Source organism: Bacidia gigantensis (assembly GCF_019456465.1).
Source record: "Bacidia gigantensis strain McMullin 20006 chromosome Unknown contig_132, whole genome shotgun sequence".
NCBI lineage: Eukaryota > Fungi > Ascomycota > Lecanoromycetes > Lecanorales > Ramalinaceae > Bacidia > Bacidia gigantensis.
Genome location: NW_025408592.1, coordinates 1,254,139 through 1,269,788, shown reverse-complemented (window position 1 = coordinate 1,269,788; position 15,650 = coordinate 1,254,139). Strand labels below are relative to the sequence as shown.

Below are 15,650 nucleotides of genomic sequence, written 5' to 3'. Positions count from 1 at the left end.
GAGGGATAAAATTGGTATTAAATTATGATTACCTGGTGGAGCGAAGGGGGTGTAATCCCAGAATCACACCACTAATCATTACGGAACGAATATTCAAGCCACGATGACTTCACCAACCCAGTCGTTCATTTCCACCATCACTTTTGTCCCGTCGACCCTCTTCCTTCTGACGCAACCATAAGCGATCCAAATCACTCTTCCTCCTCCCAATATCTCACCATCATAGCGGGCCGAGTTGATAGTACGCAGCTTTCGAGGGATCACCACCAGCTGGCTGGGCGTTGGCTGGCTGGCCGGTGGCTGGTTGGCCGGTGGCTGGCTGGGCGTTGGCTGGCTGGCTGGTGGCTGGTTGGCCGTTGCCCTGTTGAGTCGGATCGCCACCACTGGCATCGCCAGTTTCTGCTTTGTTCTGGGTGGGTTTGACGGCCTTAAAACTTTTGAGTTGCCCGGCTGGCTGAGGTTGCTGGGAAATTTGTGGGGCGGGCTGACCAGTAGCTGCTGGTTGCTGCACGTCTTTAGGTTGCGCGGTGTTATCACCACTACCACCGCACTCAGGTGGTAGAGGTTGGCCATTCGTCTTGATGTGGGCGCACATCTCCCCAACCGTTTTGCAGCCTCTGAAAGGACCGCCTCCATATCCGCAGACGTCGCTGCCGTAGATGTCTGTGCCACCTTGATTACTTGGTTGAGTAACCGGTTGAGCACTGGGTTGACTAGTTGCTGGCTGAGCACCTGGCTGGCCACTGGGTTGACTATTTGCTGGCTGAGCACCTGGCTGGCCACTGGGTTGACTAGTTGCTGGCTGACTACCTGGCTGACCGTTCACACCAGTACCTTGTATGGCATTGACAGCATTACTATAGTCAGTGCCCTGTTGTGCCGTACCACTGGATCCACCGCGCTGGGTACGATCCCAGTCAGCACCCTGAGCCGTCTGCTGTTGGTGTTGACATTGCGTCGCCAGCGTATCGTCGTTGTTCAAGGCATCACATCCTGCCTGGTTGAAGTCACCACAGAGCCTGCTGTCAATACCACAGCAACTGCCAGCAATGTTGGCCCCTGGAGAATAATCATCAGTCCGGCGATTTGCATTCGACAATGGCTGGGGAGTACATACAGTTGTTTTTGTACGTTCCACAATTTGCCGACGGGCCAGTCTTGCCATCGCCCGCTTTGTAAGAGTTACCGGTGCCATCACAGCCGCTGTTTCACCAGTTAGTCTTTCTTCTGCGACCGGCAAAAAGATGGTCCTTACACCTCCAGCTGCTGGATAGACAGATCTGTATTTGTCGGTCAACATGCAAAGCTCCAATAGTTGAGCGGGTAGCTTTGATCTGGCTCATACCTTCAGGAGTCGCGCCGTCACTCTGGAGCGCAGCTTTTCGCGCTCCGCCATCCGGACATGTATAAGTACCGCTTTGTTGTGGGTTACGCTTTGACATTATGGCAAATGACGTTGGCAAAGCATGAGTAACACATGCTTGCAACGCGAGGATTGCAAACAGGTAATGCATGGTGATTCTCAACCTTGTGGAGTACCTTGGAGGAGAGGAAAGCTTGGCAAGCTTCTTGAGGCTGGCTTCGGAAAAGTGAAGTGTCTATCAAAGACTTACTCGGGCCAGCCGTGGTGCACAAAGGACGTACAAGGGCCTGTCTTTATACAGACAGCGCATGGGATTTCATCATCTACTGTCTCGGTAGGTGGGGGTAGAGGATCCCCGTTCTACCCCTCAGTGTATCGTTTCCAGGGGCACCTTGAAAACTTTTGTGATGAGATGGCATTCGAGCATGGCAAGGAAGGAATGCGGGCCAATTGAAAATCTCCGCTCCCAGATCCATAGCTTGTGTAGGGATGGTTCCCGTTTGACATGAGCGGGATGGTCCAGAGGTAGCCACTATCAAGGTTTCCCGCGTGTATCCGAGACAAAAAGCACGGAAGCCAGTGCCTGCAGGTCACCATTAGGCCGATACTACCCTAGTGACCAGCTCGCACTGATGTCAGCAGGAAAGACCGAGGTGAACCACTTTGGTTTCCCTTATTGGTTTGAAACGTGGAGGATGGTAACATATCCGAACTGGTTTGATGTGACAGCACGGTCCATGGCTCTTGTGGGGCGAGCAGACTTGCATCAGACGCGCAAGCAGGCGGATCGAAGCTCCTCTACCACCTCTGTGAGGGCAGGCAAGTAAGATGCCAGGCTGCTCTGTACATTGTTTAGTCAAAGGTATTGCGTCAAGGTCTACTGAATATCGTCATGCTAGCTCAAACGGTCGACTGGCAAGTTTGCTGGAATAGGTTGACGTTCGAGACCTGTAGGCCCAAAAGTGGTCGTCGTTGACTCGAAACTGATTCTAGCCGCATCTGTAAGCGGCACAAACGGGCCAATGCGGTCAGCGCTTGCGCTTGAACGCTTTGATTGAAGCTCGTTTCAGCAGAGCCTTCGCTCAGCAGGGATTCATCTCTGCCCTTTTTTTTCAAAGATTGTGCTTATTTATGGACGCAGCCAGAGTCGCTTCTGTGTGGTCGCGTCTCTTGCGAGAGGGATTTCATTGAGACGATTCAAGAAAAATAACCAAGAACGGAAGAAAAAGCTCACTTGGCATGCGGGTTCATAAGGTGGGGTGGTGTAAAGGTAGACGGCAAGCAAGCCTGTTTCATATATTGGCTCTCGCATGCGGCTGATACGAGCTCTCTCTTATTGGGTCGAGATCAATGCTCTTTCACGTCATGGCAGTCTAAGAAAGCGGCCGCGAAGAAGGATGGCTTCCCCACAGAAATCCGGCCCTAGAGGCTTGCTCGTTAAGCAAGGTAGAAGTTACTTAGCCTGGCTCATCCACGAAGCCCCTTGACTCACGGACAGACTCCCACGCGGTTCATAGACATCAATCAAGTCTCTGTGAGTAAGAACAGAATTTAAGCAAACTTCCTCAACCAGGACCTCCCTTTCACCGACCTGCCGTCTTGGCATCAAACCCCCTCTCGCATTCCTCCCCCATCAAAAGACTGAGCTTTTACTTGAAGGATTCACAAACACCGAGTAATACCCAATTGAGATCCTGCAAAGAAGATTGTGGCTTGTCCAGCGTTTCACTGGATCAGATCCCGTCTCTTTTGGCGGAAGGAGCCCCGCTATATGGAAGCAACGTCTGAAACCTCAAAGGTTGCAAAATATCACTCTTCTAGCCAGCTTCGTCCGTGGTGTCATGGGCGGGGTCATGCGCCCTCCCGATGTGGTCGCTTCTGTGCACACTCACACTCACACCACACCACTTCAGAGAATTCAGAGGATCTAGAACCAGTCCCAGCCTTGATCAGAGCTTCAGTGTCTCCTTCTAGGGCGTTTCGCATGGCCATCTCTCTACGTCAGCGCTCGCATAGTGAGATACCTTCCGTCTTCAGCGGTGTGTATTGGGAACTCCTGATTGTCGCATCGTTCGAACGACGTCAAACCCGATCGCAGTGGCGTCATTGATCGACTCTTATGGACCGAAGCCTTGGTCGTCTGAGGGCCAGATATTGAACTATGTAGCAATGGCGTGCAAGAACAGTACTTCGTTTAGAAAACGTCGTGATGTCTACCTTGCATTTCTTCTCTCGTCGTCGGACTGTGAGAAATACTATATAACAGAGGGGATTTCGGTGGCTCCAAATGGGACCCCGCTTTGAGACCCGGCTTGGTAGTCAAGCTGAGCTGTTACAGCTTCTCGTATTCAGAACGAATGCTTTGAGCTAACATCTTGAGCCGTGATTGTTGAGGCTTTAAATGAAGTTGAAACGAGTACGATGTCATGTTCCCCACTTAATCCTCATAGCTCTGCCGCGAGTCTAAGGAGCTTCCGAGAAATGACACCACGACATTCAATTAAGTTGATAGCTGGGCTTCATCTTACGTGTAAGTGTATTCTGTAGCTATTGAGTGACACCCGCGTCCAATTTTGATTGCACTGGCCGCTGGACATTAGTAAAGGATTCAGACTGGATGCACTCTCTCGAAAGATAGAAGCTACTTGACTCCATCACTTCTTGAAAGTCACTTGTTTAGGGAAGGCCTTTCATCCGTGCTCTCTAGGTGCCCTCAGGCTCCTGATAAAGCCCTCGTGTAAACGGTAGCTGTGAAGCTCGGTCTCATTCCACGAGAGCGGGAGGCCGAGGTCTCGGATATTCAGCCAGAACACCCTCTGCATATACGTGAAGCCTCTGACGGTAGTAGCACTTCGTATTTCGGGCGTAGTTGGCAGTCCGACTTTACTCGACCAGTCTAGTGAATCTATTCCCTCACCAAAGTACACGAAGGACATCAAGCTCGCCTAAGGAGCTGGAAGCATTCTATGTGGTTTCATCTAACGAGTTGTGCACCAACGAGACACGCCCTCGTTCCCTTCGTTGATTTCTGCTCGCAATCATGCGTCTCATATCACGAGCAAAAATAATCTCAAAACTTCCTGCAGTATCTACCACGACAAGAGATTTACTTTCACTCAATAATTGATCTACCGACATCACAGCACCATGTCGTGTAGCGTTCCTGTCTCAATTCACACGAAATATCATCTGGCCGGAAACATGGTTCTATCCGAAGGGCATCGTGTGCGAGCGGCTACATTACCTTTTCGCAATATTTCGGCTTATGCTTTGATAAATATTCGGAGAAGGGCAAAGTATGGAGCTGCACTTTGACAGCTGAAAAGAAAAGATTGATGCAATTTCAGTGAAAAGGTTGTTCAGGAATGATGAATCCTGGAGCCGCTTCAATCTCGACATGCTGTGCTCATTGGCCAACGGTTTTTATTTCATTATTTGATACTTCGCGATATTATCAAATAATACCTTTCATTGGGCAAAAAATAATTCAGATGTATCCAACGTTAGGACCACCGGCCCCCAGACAGGTATGAACGACGCTTCCCTTGTTAGATTACTTCTTTGCATTCGCACCAGGGCCCATTAAGACATCTTTTGCCACATTCATAGCCAGGCCACCCATTGCACCCTGGAAGCCTAAAGCATTCGTTAGTTCTAGATTCTTCACATGTGATTCTGGCCAGGGAAAGAATCATCTCTCCATGCCATATACATACTCTGAGGCTTAGCTTGAGCGCCTGTGGCAGCCCTGGCTGGAGGAGCGGCTGCGCTCTTTGAGGCTGGAACCGCATTGACCGGACCACCACCTTGGGCTAGAGCTCATCAGTTCAGTTCAGTTCTTAGGGTAGTGAGAATTTGCGGAGAGACTTACGGAGGGCCGGTTTCGCCGTGGCAGCAGCTCCACTGCCAGGTTTCCCTATTGACACTGTCCTTTTCCAATAGTTCGCAGTGGACCAGACATCATCTGCACTTGGTTCGTCTGGATTTGGCTGTGCACTAGTAGTCTTGGTGGCTGGTGGTTTTGACGGCGCGTTAGCTGGGGCTGTCGGTACTGGTGCTTTTGCTGGCGTCGACATGCTGTAGAGCCTTTGGAAGAAAGTGTTGTATAGGGACTACAGTCTGCAAGAAGGTTTTATTTTATGTCGTTTCTAAAACTGGGTACACGTTCACTCAAGGCCTGACTAGACCATGTGGACCTCTGCCGAATGCTGACAGAGCTGTAAGCGAAGGGCCAAATTTGGTTGCGCCACTCAGCTGACTAAAGCACCTAACAAACCACCAATGGAACTATATAGCGAATTGATGGCCGACTCGGCCCATGCAACAAGGTAGCATTCGGAGTCTTGCTCAAGGCGCAAAATCCAACAAAACGCCACCGCCGGCCACTCAAGTGACTAAGGTCATTCCAACCAAATAGATAAGGAGGCAGCTTCTCGGGATTCCCCAATTCTAAGGTAGTCGAAGCATCTCCTATCCTACACTGTGGTACTGACTTACTCCTCCACCTTCAGCAATGGCCAACATCCAGGCCCGAGCGTACGCCTCACTGACGCAGGCACAACTCCAGCCAGCCACTTTTGAAAGAGCGTACCAGCTCTCAATTTTGGAACTCATCCGGCGTGAACTGCATACAATGCTCTCAGCCAACGATATCGACACTCTGGAGCAGCATCTCATCGACCCACTCGTAAATTTCTACACCAATCCAGCGAACGACCAAGGTCATCTACACCTCGCCGCCAATCAAGCCGTGACAGTGTTTCAATGGCCTGTACTAGGAAATCAAAGCAAACGGAGCTACCCCATGTTCAACGTCTATGATCGTGAGCTATCCCAAATCAGGAACAGAATTCTCATAACTCACAAAAGCCACCAGTCCTCGCCGTCGCCCACACCATCTTCACGAAAAGGTACGGATTTCTCCCCATAAGCGCCGGCACCCGTGCAAACAAACCAATCGACAAACCCATCCCCTTCGCTCAAATCCCCAAAGCCGGCAAAGAAGACTTCTCCCCCATCAACATCGTTCAAATCCTCGAATCCCTCCGCAACTGCTGCAACGCCTTCTCCTATCCCCGAAACGGCGGTAAGCCCCGCACTCAAAGCATGCCCGCTATGGCCGGCTATTCCATGCCGACACGCTCGTCCGCCGCGCGGCCCATGTTCCCCTCCTTCGGCGTTGTCACCGCCGGGACACCTCAGCAGAAGGCAGAAATCATCACCGCGCGACTCGCCCGCTTCAGTCAAGCTGTCAGAGATATTGCGGCAAACCCTGGCGGGGCGGCGCAAGCAGCGGCGGTTGCGAATTGGGTATGTGGGAACTGCGCGGAGCAGGCGTACTGGCCGATTCCGGGGGACGAGTTGACGGATTATGAGGGGATCACGATTATTATTAGAAATTTTGGCGGCGTGGATAAGATTGCTCCGGGAAGGTCAGCGCAGAATTGTGAGAATTGTAAGTTGTTGAGTCAGCAGTTGGTGAGGGAGGGGTTTATTATGAAGGATATTGCGGCTTTCGGAAGGCCGTAGTCGGCTTAGGAGGTTGGAGAGTAGGGTGTGAGGATGGTAATGGACAGAATGCTGTGATGAGATGAAAGTAGGGAAACCGCTAAGAGGATAAGGGGCTGGTTAGGAGTTGTGGGCTGAGGTAAGGGTGCGTGAAGGGAGGAAAGTGTGGTCTGAATACAAATGAAAAACGGATTTGGTCTATATATTCGACATTGACATGCAACAACGCTCTGTTGCCTGGAGTATCAACCTCTTGAATTGACACAAAGCTCGAATGCGTTGAATTTAAAATCGCCTTACTATGAAGATGCTGTGAAAGTCTGTTCCCCTGAATCTTCGAATTTAAGCCACTAGCCCGAAGAAGTCTAGTGGGTTGGTGACTAGAAAAAGCTGATCGGAGTCATTGTCAGCTTTGATCACTTCCTTGATATCGATGATTTACCATTTCAAATTATTGTGAATACATGTTAAATGAGTCTCACTCCTTGGTCAATTGATGTTCTGTACTTGAAGCCTGATGTGACAGCCATAATTTACGACGGGTGTCAGAAGATCGATGGCTTCCTACACAAGCATTCTTATCTGAGTGATTGACTCACTCGGTCAACAAAAGGATATTGCATTATCTCCATTGACAACGCACGCTTCGCATATACTACGGTCGCGATATCGCACTATTCAAGTTATCGAGTAGCGTTTCACCTGACTCCACCATGCGGCTCCTAAACACCTCGACGCTTCAATTCAAAGAATTCTTCGACGCCGACATACCCGAGTATGTCATACTGTCCCACCGTTGGGGATACGAAAAGGTCTCCTTCAAGCTGATGCGCAAAGGCGCTGCCCCACCAAACTCAGGCTTGGAAAAAATTGAAAGATTCTGCCAAGAAGCAAAGGTCATTGGGTTGAAATGGGGTTGGGTCGACACCTGCTGTATTGACCAACGCAGTAGTGCAGAACTCTCTGAAGCTATCAATTCCATGTTCAAATGGTATGCGAATGCAAAGGTGTGTTTGGTTCATCTGAGTGATGTCCAAATCACGCCCAAGGAATTTGCGTGTAGATCTGTCAACAGTTATGGCATCTTCTGGGACGACTGTGAGTCGCTATGGAGGCAAGTTCGCGCAAGCTCTTGGTTTGAGAGGGGTTAGACTCTTCAGGAATTACTCGCACCGAATGTCGTCCATTTTTATGACGCCAATTGGACAGGGATTGGAGCGAGGTACGAGTTGAGGAGCATTGTGGCGGAAGCAACGACAATTGACGTCAACTATCTTTCGCATGTAAATGTGTTGAACGCGAGCGTTGCAAAGAAAATGAGCTATGCCTCGCGCCGTAAAACAAGTCGTGAAGAAGACATCGCCTATTGTCTACTTGGACTTTTCAATGTCAAAATGCCCTTATTGTACGGAGAAGGTGCCGAAAGGGCTTTCAAGCGATTGCAAATTGAGATCATGAAGGAGTCACAAGATGAATCGCTTTTTGCGTGGACCTCTGATCAGCCTGCATCTGGCATGCTAGCGGACGACATAGCATATTTCCAAGGATCGGGCAGAATCGTGGAATATCGCGAAGTAGACAGTGTTGAGCCCGAGGGTCCGTTTGACACCTCAAAATCGCCGTTCGCTATGACTTCGAGAGGGTTAGAATTTCCAATTCCGGAATACCTTTCGAAAGAGAATGGCTTGATTTCCATTCCGTTGAAGTGCAGCGTTGGCCCTCCAGAAATGCAGGAGCGTGTTTGGATCGAACTTTGCAAACACGGTGACTCCGCTGTTCGCAGTCAATGTGGGTCCTTGAAAGTTGAACTCTACAGCCACAGTAAGGATTCCAGTGGTCCAGTTGCGCAAGCCCCTATGCAGATCCTCTATGTCAAACGACCAACTGAGGTCGACATTGAATACGTCCGTCTACACCACAGGGTCAAAGACGACTCTTCATTTGCCCCTGATCTAATGAAAACAGCAAAGAAAAAAATTGCTTATAGGCGTCAGGAAGAACTAGAAGGAATCACAGAGAAGCGTTGGTGGCGTTATTACTGACAACGAGGGATGCTCATACTTTGACTTAGCACTATGTACGCAACTACGGAGTGAAGCACTCAACTACCATAATTCCCACTCGGATTATTCCCAACATTCACTCCCGTCAACCCACTCTGCACGACAGCCCCAGGCGGCGCATAACCACCTGCACTCGTCACCGCAGCAGCGACATCCTTCCAAAAACTACACCGCCCCTTCCCCGTCTCATCATCCTGAATGACCGAAAAGCCAAGATCGCCCGCATTCAGCACCCCTTTCACCTGATCTCCACTATTGTCCGGTTTCGGCCAGGTGATCGCAGGCGGAAGATTGATTGTCTTCTTGTACGTGTTCGGATCTCCCGAGCGCGCATGGGACGTTAAATAGCTTTGATAAGCTTGTGCAAAAGATCCGAAGCCTGGAATCAGAGGGAATGAGACTGCCGAGCCAAAGACTGAGAGGTCTAGATTGAGGTTGTAGAATGTGGGCAGTAAGTCAGTGGCATGGAGACCGGGCGTGACGGAGTATTGGAGGTTGTAGTTCTTGCCGCTGTAGGCATCCGTGAGGTAACGGGTGTTGCAATAGAAGCTTGAGTCGCCGATGTATGCCTTGAGGCGATCGCGCTCGGTGGCGTAAGGAGAGCCTGGGTTGTTCATGACACGTGGGTAGTGGGTTTCTATTGCTGCAATCACGCCGGCTTCTTGAGCGTGGGCGGGATAGGTGAAGTTGAGGAGGTACGAGAAATCAGCATCCGTAATGGCGTTGGTGGGTATGAATAGGTCGGGTTCATTTGAGACATGGGAGAGAATGATGGAATCGATAGGGTGGAAATTGCCTGAAGCAAGTTCAAGACTGGCCAATTGGCGGACCCAAGCCCCGTCGGCGGCTATACCGACAGCGAATGTACCGCTTGGTCCTCCCTCGTTCAGCTTCACGTTCGCATTGTCGAGGGCATCGGCACTGGCTGCACGCAAGCAAGCGACACCCTGTCCAGCGCAGCCTGCAAGAGCGGTGAAGTTGTTGAAAGTGTCCTGAAGCTGGCCCTTGCGATCGAACTCCAGCGCAAAAGCTGGGCTTAGCAACACAGCCTTGGAAAACAAAGGGTCTTGTTTGCCTCCGAATGCTGTCAAGTGGTGCAAAATCGACCCGGCGCCGGCAGACTCGCCCCAAGCAGAGACCTTCGTCTTGTCGCCGCCCACAAGGCCGATGTAATCTTGAATCCATTGGAGAGCGGCACGCTGATCATACAGGCCAGCATTAGGCAATCCTTCCTTTTCCATCGTTGAACCAGCGAGAAATCCGTAAGCGCCAAGCTAAGGAACTTGTCAACTAGACTCTTGAAAAAGCTCGGTGGACTCACCCTATAATTACTGGAGACGAAGATCACATTACCACCTGATTGCTGCAGCAATCCGACACCGTCGTACAATGGCAAAACATCTCCGAATTGATCTTTTGCCCCAAATATATAGGCCCCGCCATAAAACCAGGATATCACGGGCAACTTCAGTGACGGATCTCGAATGGCTTTGCCGGGCACACGTATGTCGAGGAACAAACAATCTGATCTACGTCAGAGAGAGGGCACCTATTGATGGAAGTCATACGTACCCTCATTCGCAGCCTTGAAACTTGGTATAGGAATACCGCCCAAAAATTGATTCAGCGCTTGACCGATTGGCGAGCTGGCTCCGGGGCCGGTCAACTGAGGTCCCTTAATGGGCGCCTGTTTGCATATCGGGCCATAAGACCCATCTTGTACTCCTGTCTCTTGTGCTGGAGGGGCAGGCTTAGCCCAGCGTAGTGGTCCAACTGGTGGTGCGGCGAAACGGATATTTTTGAAGGTATATATCTGAAGAATGTCAGCCTTAATGTTCGAGGAATACAGAACGCTTCATGGGATCTTACATCACCGTTTGGGTTGTAGCTGGAAGCTCTATACGTTCCATACGGAAGCGTCAAGAGCGGCAGATCAGCTCTTTTCTCGAACTTCACTTCAAGAGGCGCCGGTGCTGCATTGCTCAGAACGAGGTTCACGAACACCACGAATAGGCTGAAGAACATGCTGAATCTCGTATCTGGTGATCCTGCGACAAGTTTCTTCTGGAGAGCCCTCAAGCTGGGCCTCTAGAGGAGCCATACCGCTCATATGTCTCTTCCACAGCATCGAGATGCCTCGGTCATTCGACGCCACAAAGAGCGTCCTCAAAGACAGGAACAATGCACATTTCGAGGTGCGGAGAAAGTCACGCCTTGATTGGCCGGAGGACTCGTATGCGCTCGACGATCATAGGCGATGGAGGGTCAAATGTTTGACTTTGGCGAGGAGGGAGGGGGGGCCAACATTTAACCCGGATCGAAATTGTGCCGAGATGGTACTTGCTGGCCAAAGTCAATACTGCCAAAGGAATGCTTGGAGAACAGACAGCATGCCATGATTCCGCCTCCAGACCTCCCACTCACACTTCAGCCTGTTCATGGCTGTCGCGACGGTTGAAGGAATAGCTCGGGCGAAAATCCATCCAATCGACGACCCCACCCCCCTAGAGCCTACCTATCAAATATCTCCTCGGTACTTACATGCCCGCATCCGGACACTTACTACCAATCCGCTGTCTCGGTAAACTCACGAGGGGCCGTTGTCACCCCAAAATAAGCTTCTCATTGACAGCATCTCCTAGATCGGACGACTGACTGGTCACGCGCGTCAGATCCCAGATGAACAATCTGAACAGCGGAACGGTAGCGACCTAAAGCGGTACCTCCGTCCGGTGCTAGCAGGGGCGGTGGGGGCGGCAGGCCCAAAATAGCGTACCCCGCATTCGCTGGGCTGCTGCTGGAAAGGGGGTGGCTGTGATATGGGCAGTTTAGTGGCTGGAGCGCTTGTTGTCTGAGTGGTGTGCCTCCAAGGGCGATCCATGGATTGAACTCAGGGTTGATTCGTAGGGAGGAATTTTCAATGTGACTTACTTATTGACGTGAGTATAGGAAGTATGCCAACGTCCCACCCTAGATGGCGGAAAACACATCATGTCGCGACATACGATGAAAACTTTGATTTCGAGCAAATATAAATCTGAACACACATAGTTTTACTGATGTGACATAGCGTTTAATGGCTACTTTGGAACATCGAGAATCTGTCCAACCAGTAAATCTCATTCGCATCATCGTCTGCTCAGCGGCTTTCTTCATGGTCTTCTTTCGTCGCGAGACAATTCTCATCCAGTGCAGCACCATTGTGAAGCCTTATCAACTCATCATTTTTTCACCATGTCATCCTCACGACTGATATTGAAGAGACCAGATCAGTGCGCTCTCGTCAGTCTTTACGCCTTTCCAGCGATTCTGTGGTGGACTTTGCGAAGCTCTCGGCAAATGTATGTTGGAACATCACCGGACGGAATGCTGGTTCATCTTCGCAAGGTTCAGGCCCAACGTCGACTTTGATGTCTAATTCTGGAGTGTATGGGAAGTTTCCTTCCTTCTTAGCGGAGCTATCAAAGGACTCATTTCCAACAGCACCCGAAGTCCAGGGCACGCCACGATAATGGCCGCTCATGGGACCGTCGGAAGCCCAAAAGGGATCATCAATTTCCCGCTCCGTCCCTTTCAAAGGACGTAATGTATTCTCATCGACCACATTTACCTCTGAAGAAGCACTTTGGTATACATTGGACATTACATACCCGTCTACCAAATCTGAATCCAATGTTCGTTCAAACGGTCGAGACGTTCGTGGCCGAGAGTCTCCAGCTTCTGGTGGTGGAGTTTGAAACCCGTCTACACCATATTTGTGTTCGTCCCAATGGATACAGCCGTCAGCATGTATACCAGCTTCTCTGCAATGTGTACAGGGTTTATGACCGTCACAATATTGTTTCTGGGCCGTGCATCGCTGACAACCCGAAGGCGCCTGAGTGGGAAGAGCATTCATCTTCGAGGAATCGTCAAAGAGGGGCTCCACCTGGCCGGCTTGTCCAATTTTACTCGAAGCTGTAAAAAATTCTGATATTTTAGGTAGAGGCTGTCCCTTTACTGGGGTCGGGTCGGAAGGGAGATGTGTAGTGAGAATGTCAGATTTTCCCACAGGTTCGCGAGCAGTTGAGAACTGCGAATTCATAGGTGCGCCGCCTTCTTCTTCTTCCAGAGACTTAGCCAGGCTTTCTGGCAAATTTTGATCTTCCGACAGAGGCAGCTTGTCGGGCTGGACCTGACGCGATTGTGGTAGCGCATGAAGTGGAGTTGGCGGGGTCTCAACCCAGAGTGTAGTGTTTCCTACCAAGCTCAGCACCGGAAATGCAATCTGTTCCATGTGCTTTGCCACATGTGTCGCCAACTTCTTCCAGGTATTCAAAATCTGTCCGCAGAATTTGCAAGGTTCTTCTGTGGGGCTAAGTGAATTCTCAAATCTGCATTTTTCAAGCAAATTCCAGACAGGGTTGTGATCAGTCACGCCTTTGCCTTTCCTGGGCATTCGTGGTTCAGGCAATTTGTGCTCTCGCACAAGATGCTGTAGAAAATTGTCTCTGCGATAGCACTTATGCAAGCAATCTTGTACATTGCACTGCCACCATTCCAGCTGACGATGTCTTTCATTCTCGTGCCGAGTCCAATCAGCCCTCCTCTTGAATGATTTGGGCTCATTACATGTCTCAAAAGTACAAGTGAAAGGTTGCAGATCTTCCTTAACATGAATTTTCCAGTCAGTCACCTTTGTGAATTTCCTCTTCTGAGAACAATACGGGCACCTAAACTCTCCAGGCAATTGACAACCTCCTGGCAATGATAGTGGATCTTGAGGATCTTTGAGTTCAAATGCTTCTCGATTATTGGACCAATTCCCTTTGTGCTGTCTCCTGAGATGGATCAATCTCCTGTAACGGCCTTTTTGCTCGTGCGCTATACGGTCAATGAGGAATGGAGGTAAAGTGAGATTCGACTCCTTCACGATATTTTGCAATGCATCTATATGAGGCTGATTGAGAGCAGACAGAAGAGCCTCAGCCTTATTTGGAGCGTTCAGTGGATCGATTACGTCTTCAAGGTCCGAACTAGACTCCTCAGCAGAGTCATTCCCTTCAGTCATACTTGCTGGAAGAGACACGAGAGCAATCTGCTCCAAATGCCGACTGATGTGAGTCACGAAAGAACGTCGATCTTTGAACCCACTTTGGTGACATAAGGTGCATTGTTCTTGCTTGATGTCGCGCTCAACAAGCGTTAACAGAGGATGCATAACGATCCATTCCCGAACGTCTTTGTTCAGGTCATAGTGTTTTGCTCGAACGTGCTCCTTGAAGCTATCGATCGTGTCGAAAGTTGGCTCGCACCTTCCACATCGGTAGATTTCACGATAGCGATGAGTCGTGAATTCATGCTCTTCCCACGACCTACGGGATGAAAAAGTATTAAGACCTTGCTTACAGTCGTTGAAAGTACACATGTATGACCGTAAGTCTTCGAACACATGTATCCTACAAAAGTTAGCGCTCATGTCAGAGTTAGGAGTCCGCAATGCTCACTTCCACTTGACTCTGGAGTCGATGTAGTCTATTTTACGATTGCACAGCTTGCAATGAAACGGAACCCCACTGAAAACTTCGTTGGGGGTTGGAGGCACTCGATGAACACCTTCCGTAGTTGACTTGGTCGACAAGAACGATGTGTGGGATGCGGCGGAAGCCGCATATCGAGACTGGGTGGCAAGGGAAGTACCCAATCCTGAATCATGAAACTTCGACGCAGGCACGAAGTTTGAAGGTTCATCCTCATCCGTGAAGGCCTCTCCATCCTCGTCCTCGGAACTAGCCTCGCCTAGGTTTCGTAACTTTTCATGTCGAGCGAGATTTCTCTGCAAGCGGCGAAACCTCTCCCACCCTGCCTCACCAAGACGCCTGGCTAACGAAGCATTGACAAGCGAAAATTTATCCACAACTTGGCTGATGAAAGCATCCGCTGCTGAAGGCGACTTGGTCGGCTGGATTCTAGACCTAGCCTTCTCTTGGCTCTCAAATACATGTTCGTCATCGCAAAAATGTTGGATAGTGGGCAACAGATCCATGAGACTAGTCACGTGGCCTTCGAGATGGCGGATGGCCTTACGGTGCTGATAGTCACCTTCGCGTTTAGCCTTGACGCCGAATGTCTGACAATTTGACTGGCCGTCATCTGAAGAGTCCTCATCTTCGCCCCCACTTGTTTCCTCGAATTCTTCTCCATTCGTTGCAATTTCTTTGTCTGGAGTGCAGGAGAAATCTAACGCTAGGGTTATTACTTTGTTCCTAGGGGTTTCAGAATCATTTACCGTAGTGAATAAGACGTCGGATCTTATTAAGTAATTGTATGACTTGTCGCTGCATCCCAGTACCCTCATCTACGTGCCGTTCGAAATGATTGAGGTCCAGACCTTGTGCCCACAAGTACAACATACTAAGCGACTCTTCCAAACAGGATCTTTCGTTCATCACTGGGCAAATGCAGCACTTCTTTGCCTGGTTGGCGGTGCAAAGTTCCCGAAAAATCTCATGGTAGAGATCGTGGATCGGCGGCTGCGCATAGGATTGCAAGTCTGATTGATATGGGTATACCTCAAGGTGCTCTTCTGCAGGTGTTGATGCTGGGCTGCTTTCGCCCGTCATGATTACTTAAGTTCTGGCCACTCACATGTAAGATGGAAACATTGCTTTTGAAATCTTCCACGTCGCATTCATGGTATACATTACAAAGCTAACAGCAATCGAAGGACACAGAAC

General features: G+C 50.0%; 6 protein-coding genes across 6 annotated transcripts; 2 read left to right on the top strand and 4 right to left on the bottom strand.

Moving 5' to 3' along the window:
- Positions 1 to 220: 220 nt before the first annotated feature.
- KY384_001644 (uncharacterized protein) lies at positions 221 to 1,442 on the bottom strand (the record flags this gene model as incomplete). Its single annotated transcript, XM_044810174.1, has 2 exons — positions 221 to 1,263; positions 1,346 to 1,442. 2 exons carry the CDS (start codon positions 1,440 to 1,442, stop codon positions 221 to 223), a joined length of 1,140 nt encoding a protein of 379 aa, XP_044673186.1.
- A 3,474-nt stretch (positions 1,443 to 4,916) lies between these two features.
- KY384_001643 (uncharacterized protein) lies at positions 4,917 to 5,439 on the bottom strand (the record flags this gene model as incomplete). Its single annotated transcript, XM_044810173.1, has 3 exons — positions 4,917 to 5,017; positions 5,080 to 5,175; positions 5,235 to 5,439. 3 exons carry the CDS (start codon positions 5,437 to 5,439, stop codon positions 4,917 to 4,919), a joined length of 402 nt encoding a protein of 133 aa, XP_044673185.1.
- A 437-nt stretch (positions 5,440 to 5,876) lies between these two features.
- KY384_001642 (uncharacterized protein) lies at positions 5,877 to 6,892 on the top strand (the record flags this gene model as incomplete). Its single annotated transcript, XM_044810172.1, has 2 exons — positions 5,877 to 6,186; positions 6,240 to 6,892. The coding sequence occupies 2 exons, from the start codon at positions 5,877 to 5,879 to the stop codon at positions 6,890 to 6,892; spliced, it is 963 nt and encodes a 320-aa protein (XP_044673184.1).
- A 692-nt stretch (positions 6,893 to 7,584) lies between these two features.
- Positions 7,585 to 8,913, top strand: KY384_001641 (uncharacterized protein; the record flags this gene model as incomplete). The annotated part of the gene is made up of 2 exons (XM_044810171.1): positions 7,585 to 7,878; positions 8,023 to 8,913. 2 exons carry the CDS (start codon positions 7,585 to 7,587, stop codon positions 8,911 to 8,913), a joined length of 1,185 nt encoding a protein of 394 aa, XP_044673183.1.
- A 59-nt stretch (positions 8,914 to 8,972) lies between these two features.
- On the bottom strand, positions 8,973 to 10,959 carry KY384_001640 (uncharacterized protein; the record flags this gene model as incomplete). Its single annotated transcript, XM_044810170.1, has 4 exons — positions 8,973 to 10,208; positions 10,256 to 10,458; positions 10,507 to 10,747; positions 10,804 to 10,959. 4 exons carry the CDS (start codon positions 10,957 to 10,959, stop codon positions 8,973 to 8,975), a joined length of 1,836 nt encoding a protein of 611 aa, XP_044673182.1.
- A 1,258-nt stretch (positions 10,960 to 12,217) lies between these two features.
- KY384_001639 (uncharacterized protein) lies at positions 12,218 to 15,536 on the bottom strand (the record flags this gene model as incomplete). Its single annotated transcript, XM_044810169.1, has 4 exons — positions 12,218 to 13,408; positions 13,610 to 14,288; positions 14,421 to 15,224; positions 15,382 to 15,536. 4 exons carry the CDS (start codon positions 15,534 to 15,536, stop codon positions 12,218 to 12,220), a joined length of 2,829 nt encoding a protein of 942 aa, XP_044673181.1.
- Positions 15,537 to 15,650: the final 114 nt, after the last annotated feature.